General features: G+C 40.2%; 1 protein-coding gene across 4 annotated transcripts in view; it reads right to left on the bottom strand.

Moving 5' to 3' along the window:
* Nucleotides 1-7,800: 7,800 nt before the first annotated feature.
* The window catches only part of IPCEF1 (interaction protein for cytohesin exchange factors 1), a 77,566-nt gene continuing 63,891 nt past the window's right edge, over nucleotides 7,801-21,475 (bottom strand). For all 4 annotated transcript variants that reach the window (XM_068151617.1, XM_068151608.1, XM_068151599.1 and 1 more), the window contains 2 exons: nucleotides 14,189-14,379; nucleotides 7,801-10,465 (listed from right to left, as the gene is read on the bottom strand). In XM_068151617.1, coding sequence (XP_068007718.1) covers nucleotides 10,265-10,465; nucleotides 14,189-14,379 — 392 coding nt within the window. In that variant the 3' untranslated portion in view covers nucleotides 7,801-10,264. The remainder of the gene's footprint in view (nucleotides 10,466-14,188; nucleotides 14,380-21,475) is intronic.

The raw sequence follows: 21,475 nt of genomic DNA, 5'->3' as shown, positions 1-21,475 counted from the left end.
AGAAAGGCTAACAGATTTGGAATGATTCTGCCTGGAGAAGAAAAGGCTCTAGGGAGACCTTATTGCAATCTTTAAACACTTAAAGGTGACCTATAAGGAAGATTGGGTCAATCTTTTTATCAAAGGTGGTTGCAACAGGGCAAGAGTTAATTGTTTTAAACTAAAATAAGATAGATTTAGAATAGCTACAAGGAAGAGGGTGGTGAAACACTGCAACAGGTTGACCAGAGAGATGGTAGATGCCCCTTCACTTCAAGGTCCTGTTGGATAGGGCTCTTAGCAACCTTATGTATCTGAAGATGTCCCTGCCATGGCAGGGGCATTGGTCTAAATGACCCTTAAAGGTCCCTTCCAATTCAGATTGCATTTAAGGCTATTACAGACAAAAGAGACAATTAGGGTGCAGATTGTGCAGGTCTATGGTAGACAGAGACTAAGAACTATATGCCAGCACATGGCCTAACCCTAGCCCAAACATTCATTGCCATTCTAATATGAGAATGTCACCCAACCCCAAATCAAAATTGAAAGAAAGGCAGAAGGCTTTTCTAACTCTAAAATATCCTCTAAGCTTTTTTTGCTGCCTGAAAAATAATCAGTACCTTCAGCTTTCACCATATTAAACTGAATGTAATTCTGAAGACAAGTTTCTGTCTACACCTGCATCTCCCATCTTACATCCATCACATTTGTTCATGATGGACTTCATAATAAAGATTATACACTATTTCTGTCCTGAACCTTGACACAATCTAAAACTAAATTAAATCATGAGCATACCTTTGGCACACATCAGAGCCACAGTTAGAAACAAAGCAAAGCAAAGTGCATGATGAGGTGCTCACTTGCTTCTGTGACCTCTTCTACACCTAATACTAACTCCTTCTCTGACACAACAGCTAATGTTTAATCTTTAACAGCAAGAGCAATTGGACAAACCCTACATGAATAAGAAACCCTGGCCAGCCCTATGCAGAGCTGCAGTCCAAGGGCTTTCACAGGACAAAGCAAATAAACCAACCACTTAGCCACTGTTGTTCTGCACCCTAATGAAGATGTTCTTGGGTATAAATAAAATGCAGAACTAAACAAGGTGATCTCATTTCTAAGCTGGGCATAGATCCACACATCCGCATTGTGTCAGAGAACAGCTAGCATGGGTGCTCACATCTAGAGGAAAGGTCTGACCACATCATCCCTTGTTCCTCCAGCCCAAGATATGGGCCTGCCTATGGTGTGGCCTGCAGTCACTCAGAGCAGCCACGATACGAAGCCAGCCAGCACTTTCCTCCTGCATCTGGACTTTGTTCCCAGCTGTTACTTCACACCTGGATTTTTGTGTGAAAAGTGCCTTCATCCTTCCTCTCACCTCTTAGGGAACTGGTCTCCTTCCTTTGTTTAATGAGTGAGATTCCCACATCCCTTTTTCAATACATATACATCTTTTTGTCACTGTATCCAAAGTGCTGAGCTTTGTCTGTTGCCTGCTTCTTCCAACCAGTATCAGAACCATTATTCATTCTTCTTTGTGTGTTAGAAAACACAGCTCAGAAACAGCACATAAGACACAGGCACCCAAATTGCCTCAATTTGTAAGCAGGAAGATGAGCAGAATAAATTACTTTACAGAAAATAAATGATGCTCATGATGAAATATCACATCAAGCTGGAAGGGTGATATGTGTGTTTACAGTGGTATGAAACCTTGTTTGGTCCACCTCCTGGCACTTGTAAGAGCAAAATTTTTGAATAGAATAGAATAGAATAGAATAGAATAGAATAGAATAGAATAGAATAGAATAGCATAGCATAGAATAGAATAGACCAGGTTGGAAGAGACCGTCAAGATCATCGCATCCAACCCATCATCCAACACCATCTAATCAACTAAACCATGGCACACAGTAAAGGACACCACCACAGTCATCTTCATCACTGCTGTAATTTATTAACTTAGGCACTAGCCAAGGTGAGCTGAATTTACTGTCTGTAATAAAGATAAGATTTAAGAAAATACTACTTAGAAACATGCCTTCTACTTGAGCAACAGGACCACAGGAGCATAGATTAGAAAATAGATTACCAGACATACTGCTACTGTAACGACTGAGGGAATTGTAAATACCTCTGAATTGTCAGCTGTCTTTCATGTGCCACACTGTATCAGTGGATTTTGGGGTTTACCAGACTTGTGCAGACATTTCATGAGAGTCAGAAACGTGCCACAGTCTTTAACACCAGCATAACAGCATTTTCCCAAAACAGCCTCCTGCTTCTCAACCTTGGTCTTTTAAAATGGTCTGCAAAACAGCTTTAACACATTACTGCCTGAGATTTATGGTATTAAATAACCAGATACTAAAAATCATCCCCTTCAAATCGTCCATTGTGGGTTTCCACTGATCTCATGCTCCTCATTTCCCTGCAGGCAATAATTACCCACTTCCCCCCAGCCCTAGATTTACCACTTCTGCTTTCCTAGCACCTGCCTTGGCCATTCAGGCATTAATTTGCTTTCCCTTACAGAGCCTCTTTATCTTCGTACTGTATTTGGTTTCAGTTTACTGTTTCTCTTTCAGGTCTGGAGAAAACCGATGTGCCAGACAGCATCTCCATTCTTCCACCTGTGGCCAATTCTGTCACTGCAATGTAAAACTTGATCAGATATAATCTGAGAGCATAGCACCTACAGCAGCAGTGAGACTGTTCCCTCTCTTACACGCAAGCCTGAGATTTTCTCGCTTGCTTGCTATCCCGCTGACAGCCAGCAGGCTGTGCTAAGGGAATAGTTTTCTCCATCAGCAAAAGGCTGAGATCAGTTTGCAGGAAGCTGTGTTTTCCGGCTGGCAATACAAGGACAACTTTGTGTCTGCCCTAGGCTGACACTGCTCTGCCGAGAAGCAGAAAGCGGAAAAATGCATGTTTCACCATCAAAATAACAGAGCAATTTGTCACCATGCGCAGTATCCCATGTACTACCCTGACTTCTTTCAGACAATTTTAAATATCCCCAAGTGACAATCATTTCTTGAGCCCAGGAAGATAACTCAGGAACTTTCCTCCTTACATTAGATACTTTCTTCCAGCAATAAGAAACATCCTATGGTAATACCAGAAGAATAATGACTGAGCCCTTTCAAAAAGTGATGAAATATGATCACATGGTAGGAATGGTGCCTTTGCCCTCAGTGTTTCCAGCGAACATAGTGACTCCATCCTCATGAGGACTGCCTGAAAGCTGGGTGAAATCCAACTCTTTCTTTTTAATTTTTATTTTTATTTATTTATTTATCCCCCAATCCCCCCAGCAAGAAAAGACAAATGTTCAAATCATGATGATGAGCAACTCATTTCTATTCTTACAAAACGTTGGAACCTGTTTTATTTTGTACTGACACAGGTGGATGCAAATCAAAAGCTGGAGGATGACAGCCCTAACATACCTCCCTGATGACTGCATTATCAACTCTGCAGCAAGCATGCTAAGAAGGATCCTAAGGAAACATAACATTGCTTTGTATAGAGTTTGGCTTTCAGGTTCAGAAACAAAGTGTTTGGCCATGCATGGGGCACAGAAAGCAAGAGCACAGTCTGAAATGACAGTCATCCCCACCTGAAAACTATTCCCTCAGGTTGTCTTCACAGTCATGTGTTGCAGGGGGTTAAAAAAGGCAATCATCACTTGGTGAAAGTGAAGCTACAGCTTTGCAGGAAGCTGAGCCAAACTAATGCTCCCTCCTGCTTATGTAGCTCTTGCTCCTTCTGCTTCTGCCTACACAACCCATCTGCCTCCTTGTGAAGGTTCTGGCAGGCAGTAAACTTCTCCATAAGCCAATTTTATTCACTGTCACAGTAGACAACTATCCAGCTTGCTGTGTCTGATCCTTGCTACCTGACAGAGGTGCCAAATGGTGAGCATCTGCTTAAGGCAAGCAGTGGGAGCATGTAGGACACTGTGACAAGGACATTCTTTAGGGCAGCTGAGCACTGAGACAAGGCCTTATGGAAAACACCTTTACTGTGCTTCTATGTGGTTGACCTGGCTGGCTAAACTGAAACTCTTTTGACAAACATCCCAGTCCTCTTTTAATCGAAACAGGCTGCCCTGCGAGCTAAAAACTTCCACACCTGTGAGAAGAGACCATCCTTTCTTAAGGGTGGCTGCAGCAACCAATTAAAGAGAATTCACTAATTTAGCAGCAGTTCCAACACTGCCAATTAGTCCTCAGTCAAGCTATTCATTGACTCTTCCTGATTCCAGTTTATCCAATATTAGTCCCAAAGGGAAACTGCTTGTTTAAAGAACCAGCAAATCTTTCTTTTATTATATAGCAGTAAACTGAAAAATCCACAGTAAAAAAAAAAAAAAAAAAGAGCAAAATATTCTCTCATTTCAGTGTTTAATTGACATGTGCAAACATAAGGCTCACATTCTGCAAGATGTGTGTTAACATTCCATTAAAATCAAGTCACATATGTGGGCAACAAGCAGAAAAAGGCAGAGCTGAGTGCAAACATTGTGGTTTGAGTTTGAAACCAGTGGGGATAAGAGGGAAAAAAAAACAAAAGAAAAACAACTTAGCAGATAAATTGCCAAATTGTGATTTCCATATACCTTCATGGTGCTGCAAGCTCTGCCCCTGCCTACACATAGCCTTGCAAATATTCCCCTGTGCACAGCTTTCCCTGAGAATATAATGGAACAGACAACCCTATATTTCCTTTTGGTCAGTCCTCAGCATTGATAGCTTTGCACCAGAGCACTGCTCTCAGTTTGTACCCATGACATTTTGACAGGTGAGTTATTTTGCTAAACACTCACAAAATTACTTACCTGAATCTTTCCTAGACTAATGCTAGTTTTTCTTTACACAAGAGTGTGAGAGCCTGATCTTAGGTCAGAGTTCTTTCATTTTCCTTTTTTGTTTCAGTTAATAAAGAAGCCAGTTCTCAAAAATGCAAGGATAAGCCATCTTCAGCAGACCAAAATGGGTTAAATCTTCCAGCCATCAAGGAAATACTGACTGACATCTTAAAATGTCTGTTGCTTTGAATGCCCCACATAAAACAGGAAATACCGCTGTGGCTCTACAACAAGAAAAACACTTAACAGAAAAACACATGTCATAAATTAAGTAAGCACAGGCCCCCATTGCAGTTGGTCACTTTTGTACCACCAAATGAGCAAAACAACATAAAAGCCCGAAGTCCAAACTTCAACCACAGTGCATGGAATTTCCCACATAGAAGTATGCATACATGGACTCCCTTGCTGCTTTAAAAGTTAAAAAAGACAAGTTTTTACTGTTAAATTTGTAATAGACGTGTCATCTTGCAGGCTCACATAGTGGATGCAGCATGTCCATAATTTGTCTTGGTTAGAAATTATGTTAAATTCTGAAATTCTACATAGTTTTAAATCAAATGTCACTTTTTTTTTCTCTTCATGCCCTCCTTGGTTGTACCAAAACTGCCTTTTCTCTCATTAGGAATGTGTGCTCTACAAATAAAACTATTGTCAAACAAAGAGGTGGTGTAAAACTTTTTGTTTCTGTTTATTTCTCTTTCAGGTGAAATCTAGTACTGAGCAAATCATCCAAACTAGATGCAGAAATCATTCACTGTCCCTCCAGGTAACCTCTCCTGTATTAGGAAAAGAAATGTGATCCCGCCTCATTCGGGTAGCTTGTGAGATTGACACCACCAAAACAGAGACATTTTATTTCTAGAAAAGCTACCAAAGGCAGCCTTCAGAAACAGCTGAAATTAGATATTGTCAGGTATTTTCATCAGTTATTTCAAAATCTGCATAGCTGGACTTACAGCACGCAACACCAAAAGGTGTCACTGACAAAGGAATAATTGTGCGTGTGCACATATCTACAGACACAATTTCTTCTGAAAAAGTACATAAAATAAGTCAAATAAGGCAGATTTTTGAAGACTTTTGGACATTCACTAGAGATGTAGTTTTCCTACATTATGAGTCAATCATTCTGGCCTTGTAAATTCAAACCAGCAGACACTGTTTACCCCAAGTATCACTGAGCAGAGCTCAGACTTGTCCAATTTTCTCCTGCAGAGCTATCTCCACACTTCATCCACGAGTTGCATCTGTTGTCTTGAGCACACTTTTTTCTCCAGTTGTGAATTACATGTTCCTATGTAGTCCCCTGTAATGAATCCAGTACCAGGTGAAAACTATCACATTAATTAGCAATATTGAAAAATTAATCTTGTTTTGCTACCCTTTTCACTTCAGATTTTCCACACCTTCCATTTGTTTCAGGTCTAGATAGTAGCTGAAGAGAATGGAGACAGACTCCCAACATTGCACTTGTGTAAAATCCATATATTTGTTTTCTTGAACACACAGAAATTTGTTAAAATAATAATTGCATTAAATTCACCCCATTCAAGAATTTTCTGTTCTTTCATAAGAAGTTGATAACAGCCCATTCTCACCAGGTTTCCAAAACCTCAGTAGTTCAACAACAAGTATTTACCGACCACCTGAACGAGTCATTGAAAAGCAATTTTAGGCTACATAATTTGTCAAAACCAACAGCAAAGTTTTGACAGTCCAAGGACATTTGTTTATCTCTTTATTTGGCAAACCTCTTTGTAGGGGCTTATACAAATACAGTGTAAAAAGGGCCAACACAGCATGTGCAGGCCACATAGTGCTTTTCTTCATATAACGCAAATCTCCTTCAGCAAAAGGCGCTGACTAGGACTTTGCTCAGAGTTGCAAGGCACTGACTTGTCTGGCCCAGTTCAATAAGCCACTTGAGCATTTGTTTGTTTGTAAGACTGAAGAAAAATGGTGTTTATATGCTTTTATTTCATGAGAAAGTTGCACTTGCAAAACAAACAAAAAATGTATCTGCAATTTGACCGCCATTATTTATCAATTATTTAGCATCAGATGGTTAAAATTGAGATCAGAGAATTGTCAGGGTTGGAAAGGACCTCAAGGATCATCTAGTTCCAACCCCCCCTGCCATGGGCAGGGGCGCTTTCTACTAGACCAGATTGCCCAGAGCTACATCCAGCTTGGCCTTAAAACTTTCCAGGGATGGGGCTTCCACCACCCCCCTGGGCAACCTGTTCCATTGGCTCACCACCCTTATGGTGAAGAACTTATTTCTAATGTCTAATCTAAATCTACCCTCCTCTAGCTTGGAACCAAGAAGATTAATCCCTACACTCCTAATTTCCACTGTGCTCGCTGATGTTATTTGATACATGTCTGCACATTGGCCACAACAACCCCATGCAATGCTACAGGCTGGGGTCAGAGTGGCTGGAGAGCAGCCAGGCAGAGAGGGACCTGGGGGTGCTGGTTGATGGTAGGCTGAACATGAGCCTGCAGTGTGCCCAGGCAGCCAAGAGGGCCAATGGCATCCTGGCCTGCATCAAGAACAGTGTGGCCAGCAGGAGCAGGGAGGTCATTCTGCCCCTGTACACTGCACTGGTTAGGCCACACCTCGAGTACTGTGTCCAGTTCTGGGCCCCTCAGTTTAGGAAGGATGAAGGATGTTGACTTGCTGGAGCATGTCCAGAGAAGAGCAACAAAGTTGGTGAGGGGTTTGGAACACAAGCCCTATGAGGAGAGGCTGAGGGAGCTGGGGCTGCTTAGCCTGGAGAAGAGGAGACTCAGGGGTGACCTTATCACTCTCTACAACTACCTGAAGGGAGGTTGTAGACAGGCTGATGATGGTCTCTTCTCCCAGGCAGCCAGTACCAGAACAAGAGGACACAGTCTCAGGCTGCGCCAGGGGAGGTTCAGGTTGGATGTTAGGAAGAAGTTCTATACAGAAAGAGTGATTGCGCTATGGAATGGGTTGCCCGGGGAGGTGGTGGAGTCGCCGTCATTGAAGGTGTTCAGAAGGAGACTTGATGGGGTGCTTGGTGCCATGGGTTAGCTGTTTGGGTGGGTTGGATTGGTTGATGGGTTGGACACGATGATCTTGAAGGTCTCTTCCAACCTGGTTTGTTTTATTCTAATAAAGGTTTATTCTAATAAATCCAGGGGTACTCTCTCCTACCTAAGCATTGAAGAAAATCAATTAGAAGCAAAATACTCAGAGGTGTTCGCTGTCCAGAGGGTCTTCCAGGAGTGGTCAAAGATTTTAAAAAAACAAAACAAACAAAAAAAATCCAATCAACAACAAACCATCAATCTTAAAATGGGCTCAATTTTTAAGATGCAATTACTCTAAATGAAATTGCACCAAGTATTGAGATTGCTTAATTTCTCTCATCTTTCAGTTAGAAGGAGTGAACTGATGAAACCATGGCTCATGTAATGATTTCACAAAAGCAATAGCTTTTTGACCAGCCTGGGGTTTGTGTCTGCTCCCCCATTTAGTCATTGTCTCCTGCTTACAAGTCTCAAGTATCATTTGTTTCCCACCAGCAGACTAGCCCCAGTGAAGTCCTGAATTAATATCAGTCCTTACCCTCATACTCCTAAACCCTTTTATAACCAAGGCAGTGATGTTACCCCAAGCACAGTCCTGCTTCTGCATTCAAACAGCCCTCAATTCCCCTAACTCCCTCCCATTAAAACTTGCATCAAAGGAGCCTACAGTCTTCCGTCTGTTTCTCCTTTCTTACAGGACAGTATCTCCTCCTCAGTTCTTGTACTCAGTACAGCCTTAACTTGCATATTTAATGCTTTGGGATTTAATTCCTTGTCTCTATTTTAAAAGGAAAGCCGCCAAGTGTTAAAAACACAGTATCACAGTCAGACTTACCCCTACACAGGTGTAAATGACTTCACATATGCCCACTGACACTATTAACTTTTGGTTTCTTAGTGAAGCTATGATAAAATATATAATGTATAAAGACATGTGAATATGACTGCCTCTATATAATGTATTTTGTTTTAAAAGATAAACTGTTGAAAACCAATGAGAAAATAGCTAACAGAAATGCAGGTTACTACAATCCCTGTAGTGGCATTAATTTGAGAATAGCGGGCTAAGTTTTGATTTTCAGAATTCAACACTCGATAAATTTTCTCATACTTTTACACATACAGAAGGTGGGAAGGCAAAACCCTCAAACCTTATACTGAGGACAACTAAGCCAAACAGTTATGATTTTCTTCATCTAAAACTCAAAGCTAGAAAGGCAGAAGTAAAAGTTACAGTTGATGTCTCAGGGTAGTTTCAGTTGTAAAGCCATTTTTGTGATTCATAATGGAACACAAAGAGGCATTTCGAGTCAACCTGTCAGGACTCTCCTCTGGGTGGGTCTGGTCCATGTGTGCCTTTCTATATTAGGAAATTCAGCATATATAAATATATAAATAAAACATATATATACAGTACAGAGTCACATTCATATAAACCATAAAATTACATATATTTACAAAAATATTTGCAGCTATTTTTACACTTTCAAGTCCATATGAGGAAGTTAATTATTTAGCTTTTGTCTTGTGAATGTGATCACTTTCCTACGTAGGAATCTGAGATGAGCTTGTACCTTGTATATTCACAACTGCCAAAAATAACAAAGAGAATGATCTTCCAAGAAATGCTGCCAAGTTCATAAGAAAAGTTGAAACCGGTTGAAGCATCAGCTGCCCCACTGGAGAGTAAATGACATAGTAGCAAACACTGAGAGGACTTCTCTTCTTCATGTAAAATCACAATACCTCAATCTGGTCCATAAATAAATTTGAAACTCAAAAAAATCAGGCAGAGCACAAAGTGGGTGCCTGACAGCTATCTGTAGTACAAACCATGCATATTTACTATTGTATTTGACTCCATTTAAACTGGTAGAGTGGTGAAATTGAACAAATGTAAAGTTGAAAATGCATACATCAGGTTATCTTACAGGGTAAAATGGTAGAGAGTAGACTATATTCTGTTGGCATTGGTTTAGCTTCCTTTAACAGTAAGTTATGTGATTAACCCCAAGGTTCTCACATTTATACAGTACATACCATAGAGTTCTGTGACTTCCAAAAGTTGGATATATGTAAGTTACTTCTCCAAAGATAGAAAAACATTTCTTCACTGCTTCATAAAATAGTCTTCTTAGGTATGTAGCCCAGGTTCAGGCATGTTTGTTTTCAATTTGGGTTATTTGCCCTTTTGACAAGAGTTTTGCAAGAGGAATTAAAGCTTTGGAGAAGATGTTGTTTGCCTTTTGAAGAACACTTGGAAATAAACAAACCTCAAAATGCAGCATTTTAAAGTGCCTGTACAAAGAGAACGGGGGGGGAAAATGGACTGTGGCCTCAGATAGCACTTTCAGTGATAGGCTGTGGAGTCATCTCTTGCTCCTCACTGTTTTCTGTGGATGCATCCTGGACCTCCTGATGCTGATAAATATCTTGAACCAGCATGATGTTTGTGTTTCTCCACTCTCTGTACTTTATTGCCGTCAACTTTGGGTCTTCTAGCAACTGGTTAATTGTGGCCAGGTCGTGTTCTTTACACTAGGAAGAAAACAAGTGGTTATTTCCCACAGAAACTGTCAAGCTCATTGTTAATAACAAAAAAAAACACTCTGGGAACATTAGAAAGCCATGTCACAAGGGGATAGCAAATTTTCCATCCTCCTTGCAGCTCGTTCCCATTTTTAGAACATAATCATTAAAGGTTAAGTCCACAGCAGAAATTTGTTCCAGTTGAAAGTTAAATTATGACTTTGAGTAAGTTTTTTTTTTTATTTTATAAGATTCTTAGCAAAACTTCATGAGAGAGGATTAATGTGAAAACTAGACATTGTTATGTTGTCTCACAACAAGTGAGTATTTGCATGAAGCTACATGCAACAGCATTTATTTCTGTATTTCACACCATGTCCAACTTTCTCAAAAAACACTTGTTCCCAGACACATTCCCTTATGAGGGTCTCTGTCTCTTCTCAGAGCTAGACAAAATAATTTGGGGCATAATTCATGCACTGACAGTAGAGAGGCCAGAACACACATGACTACTGATAGATCTACTGGCAGCTGCTACTAATAAACCTGGTCTTTACTTTTAGACAAGAACAGCTCATACTACTGCAGGCACCCTAATTCAATTGTAAGATGTGAACAGTCACAGGATGTTAGAGTTTGTAAGGGACCTCTGAAGATCTTTGAGTCCAACCCCTCTGCCAGAAAAGGACCATAGAATCTAGAGCAGGTCACACAGGAATGCATCCAGACAGGACTTGAAAGTCTCCAGAGAAGGAGACTCTGCAACCCCTCTGCAGAGCCTGTTCCAGTGCTCCATGACACTTACAGTAAAGTTCTTCTTCATGTTGAGGTGGACCTTACTGTGCTGTAGTTTACATCCATTGCCCCTTATCCTATCACGGGGTGCAACTGAAAAGAGGCTGTCCCTTCCTTCCTGACACTCAGCCCCCATATATTTATATACATTTATTAGATTCCCTCTCAGTCATTTCCTCTATAGACTAAACAGCTCCAGATCTCTCAGCCTTTCCTCATAAAGCAGTGCTCCAGTCCTTTAATCATCCTTGTAGCCCTCTGTTGGGCTCTCAAGTAGATCCCTATCCCTCTTGAACTGAGGATTCCATAACTGGATGCAAGATTCCAAATGGGGCCTCACTATCAACTACTTCAATCCCTGTGATGCCTAAACCGCTTTTTAAACACAAAATCTTGTTCAACTGCTGGTTTACACAGGTCCTACCCTCAAGATATAGTGCCAGCCCTTGTGAGAAGGCTTATGGCATTGATGCAGAGATAAGTACACTTAGCTTAAGAGAAGAAGATGAGGTGGGGAGACAGAAAGGAGAGAAGAGTATTTCTAATGGACAATCTTAGTGGCAAAAAGCCATGCCATGGATTTTTTCCTCTACCACTAAACTATTTCCCACATTCATTAAGCCTGTGATACATTTGCACATCGCTCCAAACTATCCAAAGAATGTTTTGTTAATGATATATGGTGGCAGCACCATTAATCTGTTATTAAAATGTGGAGTCAAAAGTCCAAAATTAAAATTGCACTGAATCTTGCATAAATAACTTTCCAAACTAATAAGACTTTAATTAAAGCAGAGAAAATACAGATCAGAGGCAACATATTCCCAACTTTTAAATTTCCAACAGATCACCATTAATTATTTTGTATCTTGTGTTGAGCATTAAGAAAATTTACTTTTAAAGTACACGATCCCACTGATGGAAGGGATATGGCACTTGGCCACTGCAGGCATTTGCCTTACAGGATAACTTAAATACTGCTCTATACAGAGCTTTGTTTTTGTCTGTGAGAAAAATCTCTGTGTTGTATTTGTCTTGCCAATTCTTCAATTTCTTAGTTTGAAGAAAGTAAAACAAAACAAAACACACAATAAAAATCAACACATTTCAAACACTCTAAAAGTGATTTTTTCTATATTAGATATGTGTTTGTAGTAGTTTGGGCTGGGTGCCCTCTGCTACGGGGGGTGCTTCCTGTGTCCAGAAGTCCAGTCCAGTGGGTGGACACAGGAAACTAGGTATTTCGTACCATAATTCTTTGCACCACTACAAGATCCAGTGCGGGGTCTGGCACTTTCTCTTTCTTTATCTTCCCTCGCCGCCACCCAGTAATTTGGGAGAGATGTCTCCCGGCCTTGGGTCTGGCTAGGGCCAAGGCCGAGGGGATGGGCATTCTCAGATCTGGCCAGCTGAGACTAGCCTAGCAGTGGACTGGGAGCAGGGAGAAGAAGAAGCCCTGGGGGTCTTGGGTGTACCCTCAGGTGGGGATGGGATGTTTCTGGGTCTGCTTTGGGATTTCTTTTGTCACTGCACTTCTGGCTCTCTGTAAACATTCACTGCTTTCCATGTAATCTTTCTATCACTTTTGCAATCCGTTTGTCTGAGTTGTTATTTTTGCCCATGGTGGGGAGGGGGTCTGCCTCAACCCGTTACAGTGTTAGACAAGCCTAAGGTTAAAAACATCGCTAATCACAGCTTATACATGACTCCCATGATAAATCAATGCAAGCTCTCCTTGCTGGTGCCTTGCTTCCATTCAGCTCCACAAGATACAACTCCATTTTATGCTGACTGGTTCTTGGATTCATTAGGGAGGCTCCTATTACAGAAAACTTTATAGTATGCTTTTCTGTATTTCCTGTCCCATAAACCAGATATTTCTAAATGAAGGTTCTGTTGTACTACATCCTCGCTTTCTTGAATACTGTTACAGTCAGTATCATGTCACTGAATATTCTCTGATACTGAGGAAAGACTTAACCAGGTCCCATACAGAGGCAAGAGGAGTGCTTATATTTATAGTTTTCAACTGTATCTTCAGGATTTTTAACCCAAGCCAAAGTGCCTAAGCCATGCTTCCAATTACAACTAAAAATCAAGTCAACAACTGTGCTAATAGAATTTTCTTACTTACATTTCTCCATGTTGCAATGCCAAATACACACACTTGAAACATGATACCGAATTCTTGCTTCTAGTGCTTACACAAAGAAACAAACAAAGCCTCCAGTTTGCATTTATTCTTTCTTCTCCTTGCAATTTCAGTGGTATGGTTAAGCTTTCTGTTTTCAGTACCATTCAGAAGCAGGATTTGAAATTCCATGACACATTATGATAGCAAGTAAGTGGCCTCATAAATCCCCGTATTCCAGACAGATGTATTTGCCCTTTCATGGGATGTCCCTGAACCTCTCCATCCCCTCTAAGTTCATGATACATTTCCAACATATGAGCAGGATGCTTTTGTTATTAAAAATATTTTAGTTACAGGAGGTCTTTACAATAGCTTTGGCACATCCTGTGCATTCTCCAATAATCACATACGGAAAACTTATTTTGGTTCAGGGTCATTTTCACGTCCTTTATCAACGTACTTTGCCTACTCTTTCTTTTTTTAAGTCTCCCCTGGTTAGTGCATTCAGCTGAGCTTGCAAGTTTCCCAGATAACCGAGTGAAGCTCTCTTTATTAAATTTTCCAAGTGGGCTGGAAGTTCTGCAAGAAGAGTCCCTTCTGAACTATTGTCTCTGCTTCCAGTTCAAACTGAGTAACAGAACACAGACCACTATTTAGGTTGAAGCAGAAGACAATTTCAACAACTTAACCAAATACCCTGGAGTTTTAAGTAAATACATAACTAGAAGTCTAGGGCTAATTCTTTTTTTAGCCAAATTGCCTGTTTCTCTCAAGCTTTTTCTTGGCTAGCTCTGTGACCTCACCTTTAATGTGCTGTTCAGCATTCGGATTTTGTGCAGTTTCTCATTAATGGAGGGGTTTTTGCTGCGTTTGATAAATGATTTCCTAAGCTCCTTCTTTGTTGACAGCCGGCGGTCACCAATGGGAGACAGGCTTGCTTGTTCTAATGACTTGTAAAGTCGCTCCATCTCATCATCATCACATTTTTCCTGATCTGCAAATACAAGAATAAATTCAGTATGAGAATGTGAGTGGGGCAGCAGGTAGCAGAAATGTTAAGTATAGCTATCAGGAAGTCTCTTAGCCAAGTCATAAAGTAAGGGTATTAGACTTAAAACCAAGGGCAATTTTTGCCCTTTGACATTACAATGGGAATGTATAGCGTAGTGATGCATACGAGAAAGACATGCTACCAAACTCAAATGTTTTAAAGATTCAGGCTGTGATCCAGATATGAGCACCTATTTCCACTGATAGAGTGCTGCCTTAACTCTCTAAACATATCACAGAATCATAGAGCAGTAGGGGTTGGAAGGGTCCCCTGAATATCATCTAGTCCAGTCCCTGGCTTTGAACAACTGTCAGTAACACTACATTTGAAAGAAAATAAATTTAATAGCATCTACACTCATACACCTTTCCCTTCATGCTGCACACATTGAACTACATTTCTACTTGGCAACTCACAGGTCAAATTCTGTTTAATATACTAATTCATCACCACATTTTGCTGATTATTGAAACCAGAGTTTTAAAAAAAACAAAAAACTGACCAATGAAATGAAACATAGGAACACTTCAAGGGCCTCACAAGAAAGTCCCTGGAAAACACATTAAAGCAGGAACTATTAGGGCATCTGATGACTGAACTTCACAGACTGCAGCACAGAATTTGCTTGTGAGGCATTCAAAACAAATCCTCGATTAGCAATGGTTCCCAGGCTTAAGTACCATGTTCCATGACAGAAAGGACATGAAATGAAAAGCTAGTAAGTACCTGAGAATGAAAGAGCATAAAATAGGGTAAAAATTGAAGCAAAGATATTTTGCAGAATAAGACAACTGAAAAATAAGCAGTCAGAAACTAAAAATGTACCAGGCATATATAGAGGTGTTTTGGCAGAAGGCCATTTTCAGTGACTGTGCAACTTGCTTCTTGTCCCTCAGTCCACACTACAAACTTTTCTACATTAAAGTCTGCTAAAGAAAAATATCTTTTCAGGGTGCTTTTGAGTCTCTCAAGATCCACTGGCATGGCATCTGGTTTTATTTGGCTGGGAACTGTGGTGGTGATACTTCTCAACTGTGGTCCTCTATGTGCCAGTCCAGCTGGCTGGGTTGTTTTGGGTTTTTTTTTTCCTTTTAATGAAGAATTAAATATTGACTTTCCTGAATCATTTTCAGAACAAAAGGAAGAAATCCTTTTACTCAACCATGCCAAAGCTAAAAGGCTTCTCTGACACAGCACACTTAGGAGGCTGCTACTTATCTTTTCTGTGTTTTAAAAGGTACAGCATCCTCCTACATCCCTGTTCTATCTAAATATTTAGGTTACAAGAAAGGTTTATGATGTGCTACAAATATTTGCCTTCACTGTGTTGCTGGCCCCATTTTTCACTGCTTTGCGATTATAAAAAGCCTACTGTAACCTATCAAGAACTATATATAACTTCTAACATTGGTAGAGTGCTGGGGGAGGAAAAGGAGGACTGTTGTATATTTACAAGCTGCAGGAAATAGGGAAAAAATGCAAGTGCGAGGCATAATACACGGCAGTAGTATTTCCTGAAAACTGTTGGCTCATGCCATGAGACTTGTAATTGTATCTAACTTCCTGCCTACTTTCTTGGGATGATACAGCTGTTTGTTTCATTAGCCTGCTTCTGCACAGGACAGGATCAGTTCTACTGTAGATATCACCCATCTGGACTGTGCACAGCATGACTTAGAGATATAAACTGAGATCCAACAGGTATCCAAGAAAAAGTATGTAGGAAGGGAAAAAAAACCCCACAAACAAATAAACAAAACATTGATCCTGCTCAGCAACTTTAAAAAATAGTCATATTAGGAGGGGCATAAAGGTCCTTGCTCGTGAAGCTAACTCTTATACTTCTCAGTGTCAAAAAGGGTTAACAAAGCAGCAAGCATGAGAACATACCCTCACTGAGTACTTTTCTTCAGTGTAAGTACTCTTTTATCTTCCCTGCATTTGTGGGTGAAGGTAGGTAGTACAGTAATACTCAGCACAGAAAAAGACGGAGCAAAGTCCTCCCAAACAACACACTTGATCAGCAAGGGGCACACAGCTCCTGCATTCTTTTAAGATTTCAACTTTAATTTAATCTCCTATTGCTCATTTTTCTACCATTCCCACCACAAAGGATTGAGCAGGGTCAAGTAATTTCAGAGGAAATATGTAGATTTTTCAAAGATGGATAAAGGGAGTGACAGTGAAGCAGCTCAATGGGATTTCAGGAAACAGTTGGAAAACAATCATGAGGGGAGCCTACAGAATATGTAGAGCCCCATATAATTTATATAGTAATTTGGTCTCCACCTTTGTTTACACTGACAAGCAGCAAACTTCTAATATGCTGCCTTTTTTATAGAAGCAGATACTGTGGCTACTGACAAAGAGTATATCTGCCAGTAAGTCTCTATGAATTGAGGACAGACTGCCTCATACTTATCTGGACTTTTACTTTCAGTGTCAGGATGTCCTGAGCCAAGCTCAGAAAGCAAAAGCCAGCATTTTGCAGGCTTGAAGCTGCCTCTGAACATACTAGATTGATGCCGCAAATCTGAAAGAGGGAATGATAGTGAAGTAAATGGAGAAGCATTGCATCTAGCAATCAATGAGCAAGCTTCTGGCAAAATTATCTATAATAAGAGAATATATTTCTCTTCACTCACACAATAGCACATTATAATATTTCACAGGCCTCTTAATGCCATGAAGTAAATGAACAAAGCACCATCTGTGGTATGTTGCTTGTTTTCCTCACAAAACACCTGAGAGGAGAGCAGAGATAAAGCAATGGGATGCAAGGCTTAAGCACAAACTGGACTTTTTCTTCCAATTCAAAAATTCATAGCACATTTTCCCAGAACACACTATTACTTAATTCCCTTGCACCTGAAGTCAGAGCACTGAGCTGCAGATGAATAAGTCTCCAACAGAAGCACAGGCATTCACCAGCTCTGAATTTTTAAGCCTCAATGATTTGAATTTCTCCTATGAAACCTGGGATGTCTAGACCATGCTACTGAATTTTAACAAAATATTTGCTTTCTATCACAAAGTGAAAATTTATGCAAAAAGCACACGGTATACCAACACAGGCCCTGGTGTTACAACAAACAGATTGTCTGTGTCAGCAATCCAAAAATAAGTGTACCACCCCTACTCTGAGTTTTGTTTATAGCGATGGATATATTCCACTGGCAAAAATTCTTAATAACACAGACAGGTTGGGCCCCACTAGCACTGCTCTGGAGTGAGTCTTTCCAGCCAGGTCACATAAGTAACATCAGGAACATTTAAATTCAAAAGATAATATTGCAAGTTATCTCTTCCACCAGTATTCTTCAAGCTAAGCACTTTCTATCTCAGGCATGCAAGTTAGGAAACTGATATGCTACTACAGCATTTCTTTATCTCATCCTATTTTAAAGATAAAATAAATTCATTTTTCTCTCCAGACCCACTGAAGGAACAAAGGGCAGCAGTGGAAGGATATTACATGTTGTATGCATATGAGTGTGTACCTGCACACAGGGGAACACGTTCATTGTGTACTTTTTTCATCCCTTGGTGGTATAAACTATAAGCAATTCTGTTGAGGGGTGCTACTGGAAGATCAGCCTTCCTGGGATTCTGCACCATGCCCTTCACTCACAAGCCTTGCAACCCCTTAAAGCTTCATAGTATTTCTGGGAAATTTCGTTACTATTGTATAACTCTCTTAGTCAGCCTCCTCAGTGGGGAAAGTGGAAGAGAACCAGTGGTAACCTGAGGAAATGGGAAGTTCTGTCCTAAGATATTTTAACCTTCAGAAGAAAGAGACCTTCTAGGTTGGGGTAGAGGAAAATAAAGTAATATTTCAGGCAAGTCAGAACTTCTGACAAATTCTGTTTCAGGAGAAGTAAAACAGAATTTTGTGGGTTGATGCCAGTTTATCTCTAATTTTCATCTATCAGGAGATATTACAGACAAGAGCAAGCTGCCAGAGTTTCAACACACCAACTCTTCACCTCCTCAGTTTTCAACTTCCACCATCCTTTTGGCTGAATTGCCACAGGTGGAAGACATTAAAGTATTGAGACTTCCCATCTTGCAGCAGCTCTACAGGAGCCTGTCTGAAACCTTACGTTTAATGCCCTTCAAGCCTATAAAAGTGAAATTATCCAGAACTATTCAAAAAGCAGCTGTAAAAATTCAAGTTGATTGTTTCCCAGGGCTAAAGATAGAGGAATTGGCAATGTATGGTAGAAAGAGCATTTTGCATTGTGAACCATCTCAAACAAAATGTGTCTTACTAAATTTAAACTGAAATGTAAATACTTGTTCTCCCAGTCTCTCACCGAGACCTCACAGATCTCCAATTATGTATTAATCTCATGGTCAAAAAAAATTCTGCTTCCTCCTCTTGTCTTTGGTACACTTATGAGCTTCTTGTAACTGTATGAGAAGGTCCCTTTCTGATTCCACCAAAACTTTTGTTGCCAGTTTGTCAAAATGTACACCCAGGCTGGGAAGAGCAGAGCCCTTATGTACCTACTCACCCTCTTACCCTCCCATTCCTTTTCCATAGTGGCAATAGGCTTCTCAATTGGAATATGGTGACACCTCATGGAAATCACATTTTCCACGTAACTACAGAACACAAAGGTCAGAAAATAGTTGACTTAAGCGGACATAGCTTAGGAAAAGCCCTCACTGGCAAATGTAGAACTAAAGGCAGGATAAAGTGGTTGAAAACAGGAAAAATATGTTACTACCAACAGAGAGATGCTCTTGACGATAATGGTACCATGGGCTCTGCAGTGAGGTGACGTTTTAACAAATTGTGACTGCCCTGGAAGCAACACATGTAAGTGCCTCTTTCAGAGACTCGAGAAAACTTTGACATCTTAGTTTTCACTATGAGTTCTAAAGCCTTTTTGCTGAGAAACAAAATAATCATTCAAACATTTGTTCCTTTACACAGTTGTTCTCTCGCCCTACATCTTGGCTAGCGTTAGCCACAATCTGGCCATTTCTGTAAGCTTTGCAGAAAGAACAAAGAGGCCAGAGCACACCAGAGGATAGCTCTGGCTATTACTGGCACAGACTCAAAAGGGGAAGATGTCATTTCTGAGAAAAGAATAATTGAATGCATCCTATTTAAGCCATTTCTTCCAGTAAAACCAACCCAGATAAAATTCAGGTGGTATTTGAAAAACTTTCCATGTTTTCCAAAATATTAGCACACACCAGATCTTCTATCAGCTACTGTGAGTTAAGGTAAAAGAAATACACCAGAAATGGCACTGTAAGAATTCCTTGCAGAGATATGTTGCCTTCATGTGATTATAAAACCCTCAGAAAACGCATGGATGAAGGACGTTACTGCTAGAGTAGAAGATAGATAGATAAATAAAAACATATTGCTGTTCTTTTACAATAACCTCTTGATTCCTGCAGCTTTTGTTATCATAGTTTTTGATGATGGTGGTGGTGTGTTACGGTCAGATACTTTTTCTTCCAATGGCTGCTCAAAGAAATACAAGGGATGGATTTTGACTGAAGAGCATATCTAGCCTAGAGCATATCCAGGGCAAGGACAGCTTCTGGATTCAGAGCATGTAGTCAGTCACTTGTTTATATTCTCAGCAGTTTCTTGTTTACTTTTTAGTGTGTCTGTGTTACAGACAACTTTGAGTCCTCTGCTGCTGTGCATGCAGCAAGCTGCAATACAGAAGTATTAAATATTCCCACAAAGTAAATGAAAGAATGAATGGTGATCCCCTTTCAAAAGGGAAGAGTGTTAAATCTTCCTTTTTTGTACCTTTGTATAACTCTCTGGTATGTAACCTTTCCCAAAAACTGGCACTGAAAATTAAGGCTGAGAATGGGTGTAACACCCCTAAAGAATGGATGGAAAAGTGATTTAAAATACCAGTTTGTACAGATCCTTGCACCAAACATGATTGCTTAGCAGATTAACTTACATAATTTTCATTGGAAAAGTAATCCATAATCATTCAGCTGAATCTGTATTTTCTCTTACAGAGATTCATCCATTTATCTCTGAGAATTTTTTCTTTCATTGTTTAACTCATCATTGAGTTTTCTTCACTATTTTTGTGTTTTCATGATAAGCTCTTCCCACAAAGCCACAGCTAGTCTTTCTTCCTTCTAGCTAACAACTTTTTGGTCAACAAAAGCAATTCTTCAGTTCTTGAAAACTTTCACCTCAGCTCTAGGCTACTATCTGCTTACAACTAAAAATTCCTCATGAGGTTTTACTAAGTGTAATGTGGCTCCAAAGCAAAGTGTGTAACAGGTTTTTCCTATCCTCACAAGCACAGGGAGAAAGCACAGACGCTCACAGAGGCTCTGTGGGAAATGGGTTCAAAGACCACATAGTAGTTCTGATAACAGCAGAGACAGCTTTATGCACATGGGACACATGCTTTCAGGGCAGAGGCTGCTGCAAGATAAACCTGTTTCCTCCTGGATGCAGTCTCACTACTATGAAGCATGATGAGCTGCCAGAAAAGCAAATAATACAGACTGCACTGAGGTGTGTTCTTGTTTTGCATCAGATAACAAGGGCACTCTAAGTAGTTATTGTAAACCATGGGGTTTTGCAGCTAGCACTTACTCCACAATTTGAATTCATTCACAGTATTTGTGCACATCCTTATCAACTAGCTGGAGGGCAAATTCTGAGAACGTAAGTCACAGAACCAGAACTGATAAGTTTAATTCGGAACTGAATTCCTATTTTGCATTAATCCTTTTTTTCTACCTCATTCTCAAATCAAAATAGCTCTACTAATCTCCTTGCAAATTTAATTTATGTTTTCAGTGGCTATTGCATGGAGAGCCCCCCCATGCCAACACTTCCATATTATGCAGGCTGATAAAGGAAAGAAAAAAGTGTTCATGGTGTATGTCTTACTTGCTCAGTGATGGGTTGACATGCAGACAGTAACTAGTGAGATTATACAGTTTCCATAGTGACTGTCTCATTGAAATGATCTATTTCTGGAATTCCACCAGAGATCACAAGTGTGGTTAGGATGGAAGTACTCTGTGA

This window comes from Melanerpes formicivorus, unplaced genomic scaffold (assembly GCF_026170545.1).
Source record: "Melanerpes formicivorus ecotype bairdi unplaced genomic scaffold, bMelFor1.0.p_v2 SCAF_2, whole genome shotgun sequence".
In the NCBI taxonomy this organism is placed as follows: domain Eukaryota; kingdom Metazoa; phylum Chordata; class Aves; order Piciformes; family Picidae; genus Melanerpes; species Melanerpes formicivorus.
Note: the sequence above shows the minus strand (reverse complement) of the source record. Positions and strands in the feature narration are given on the sequence as shown.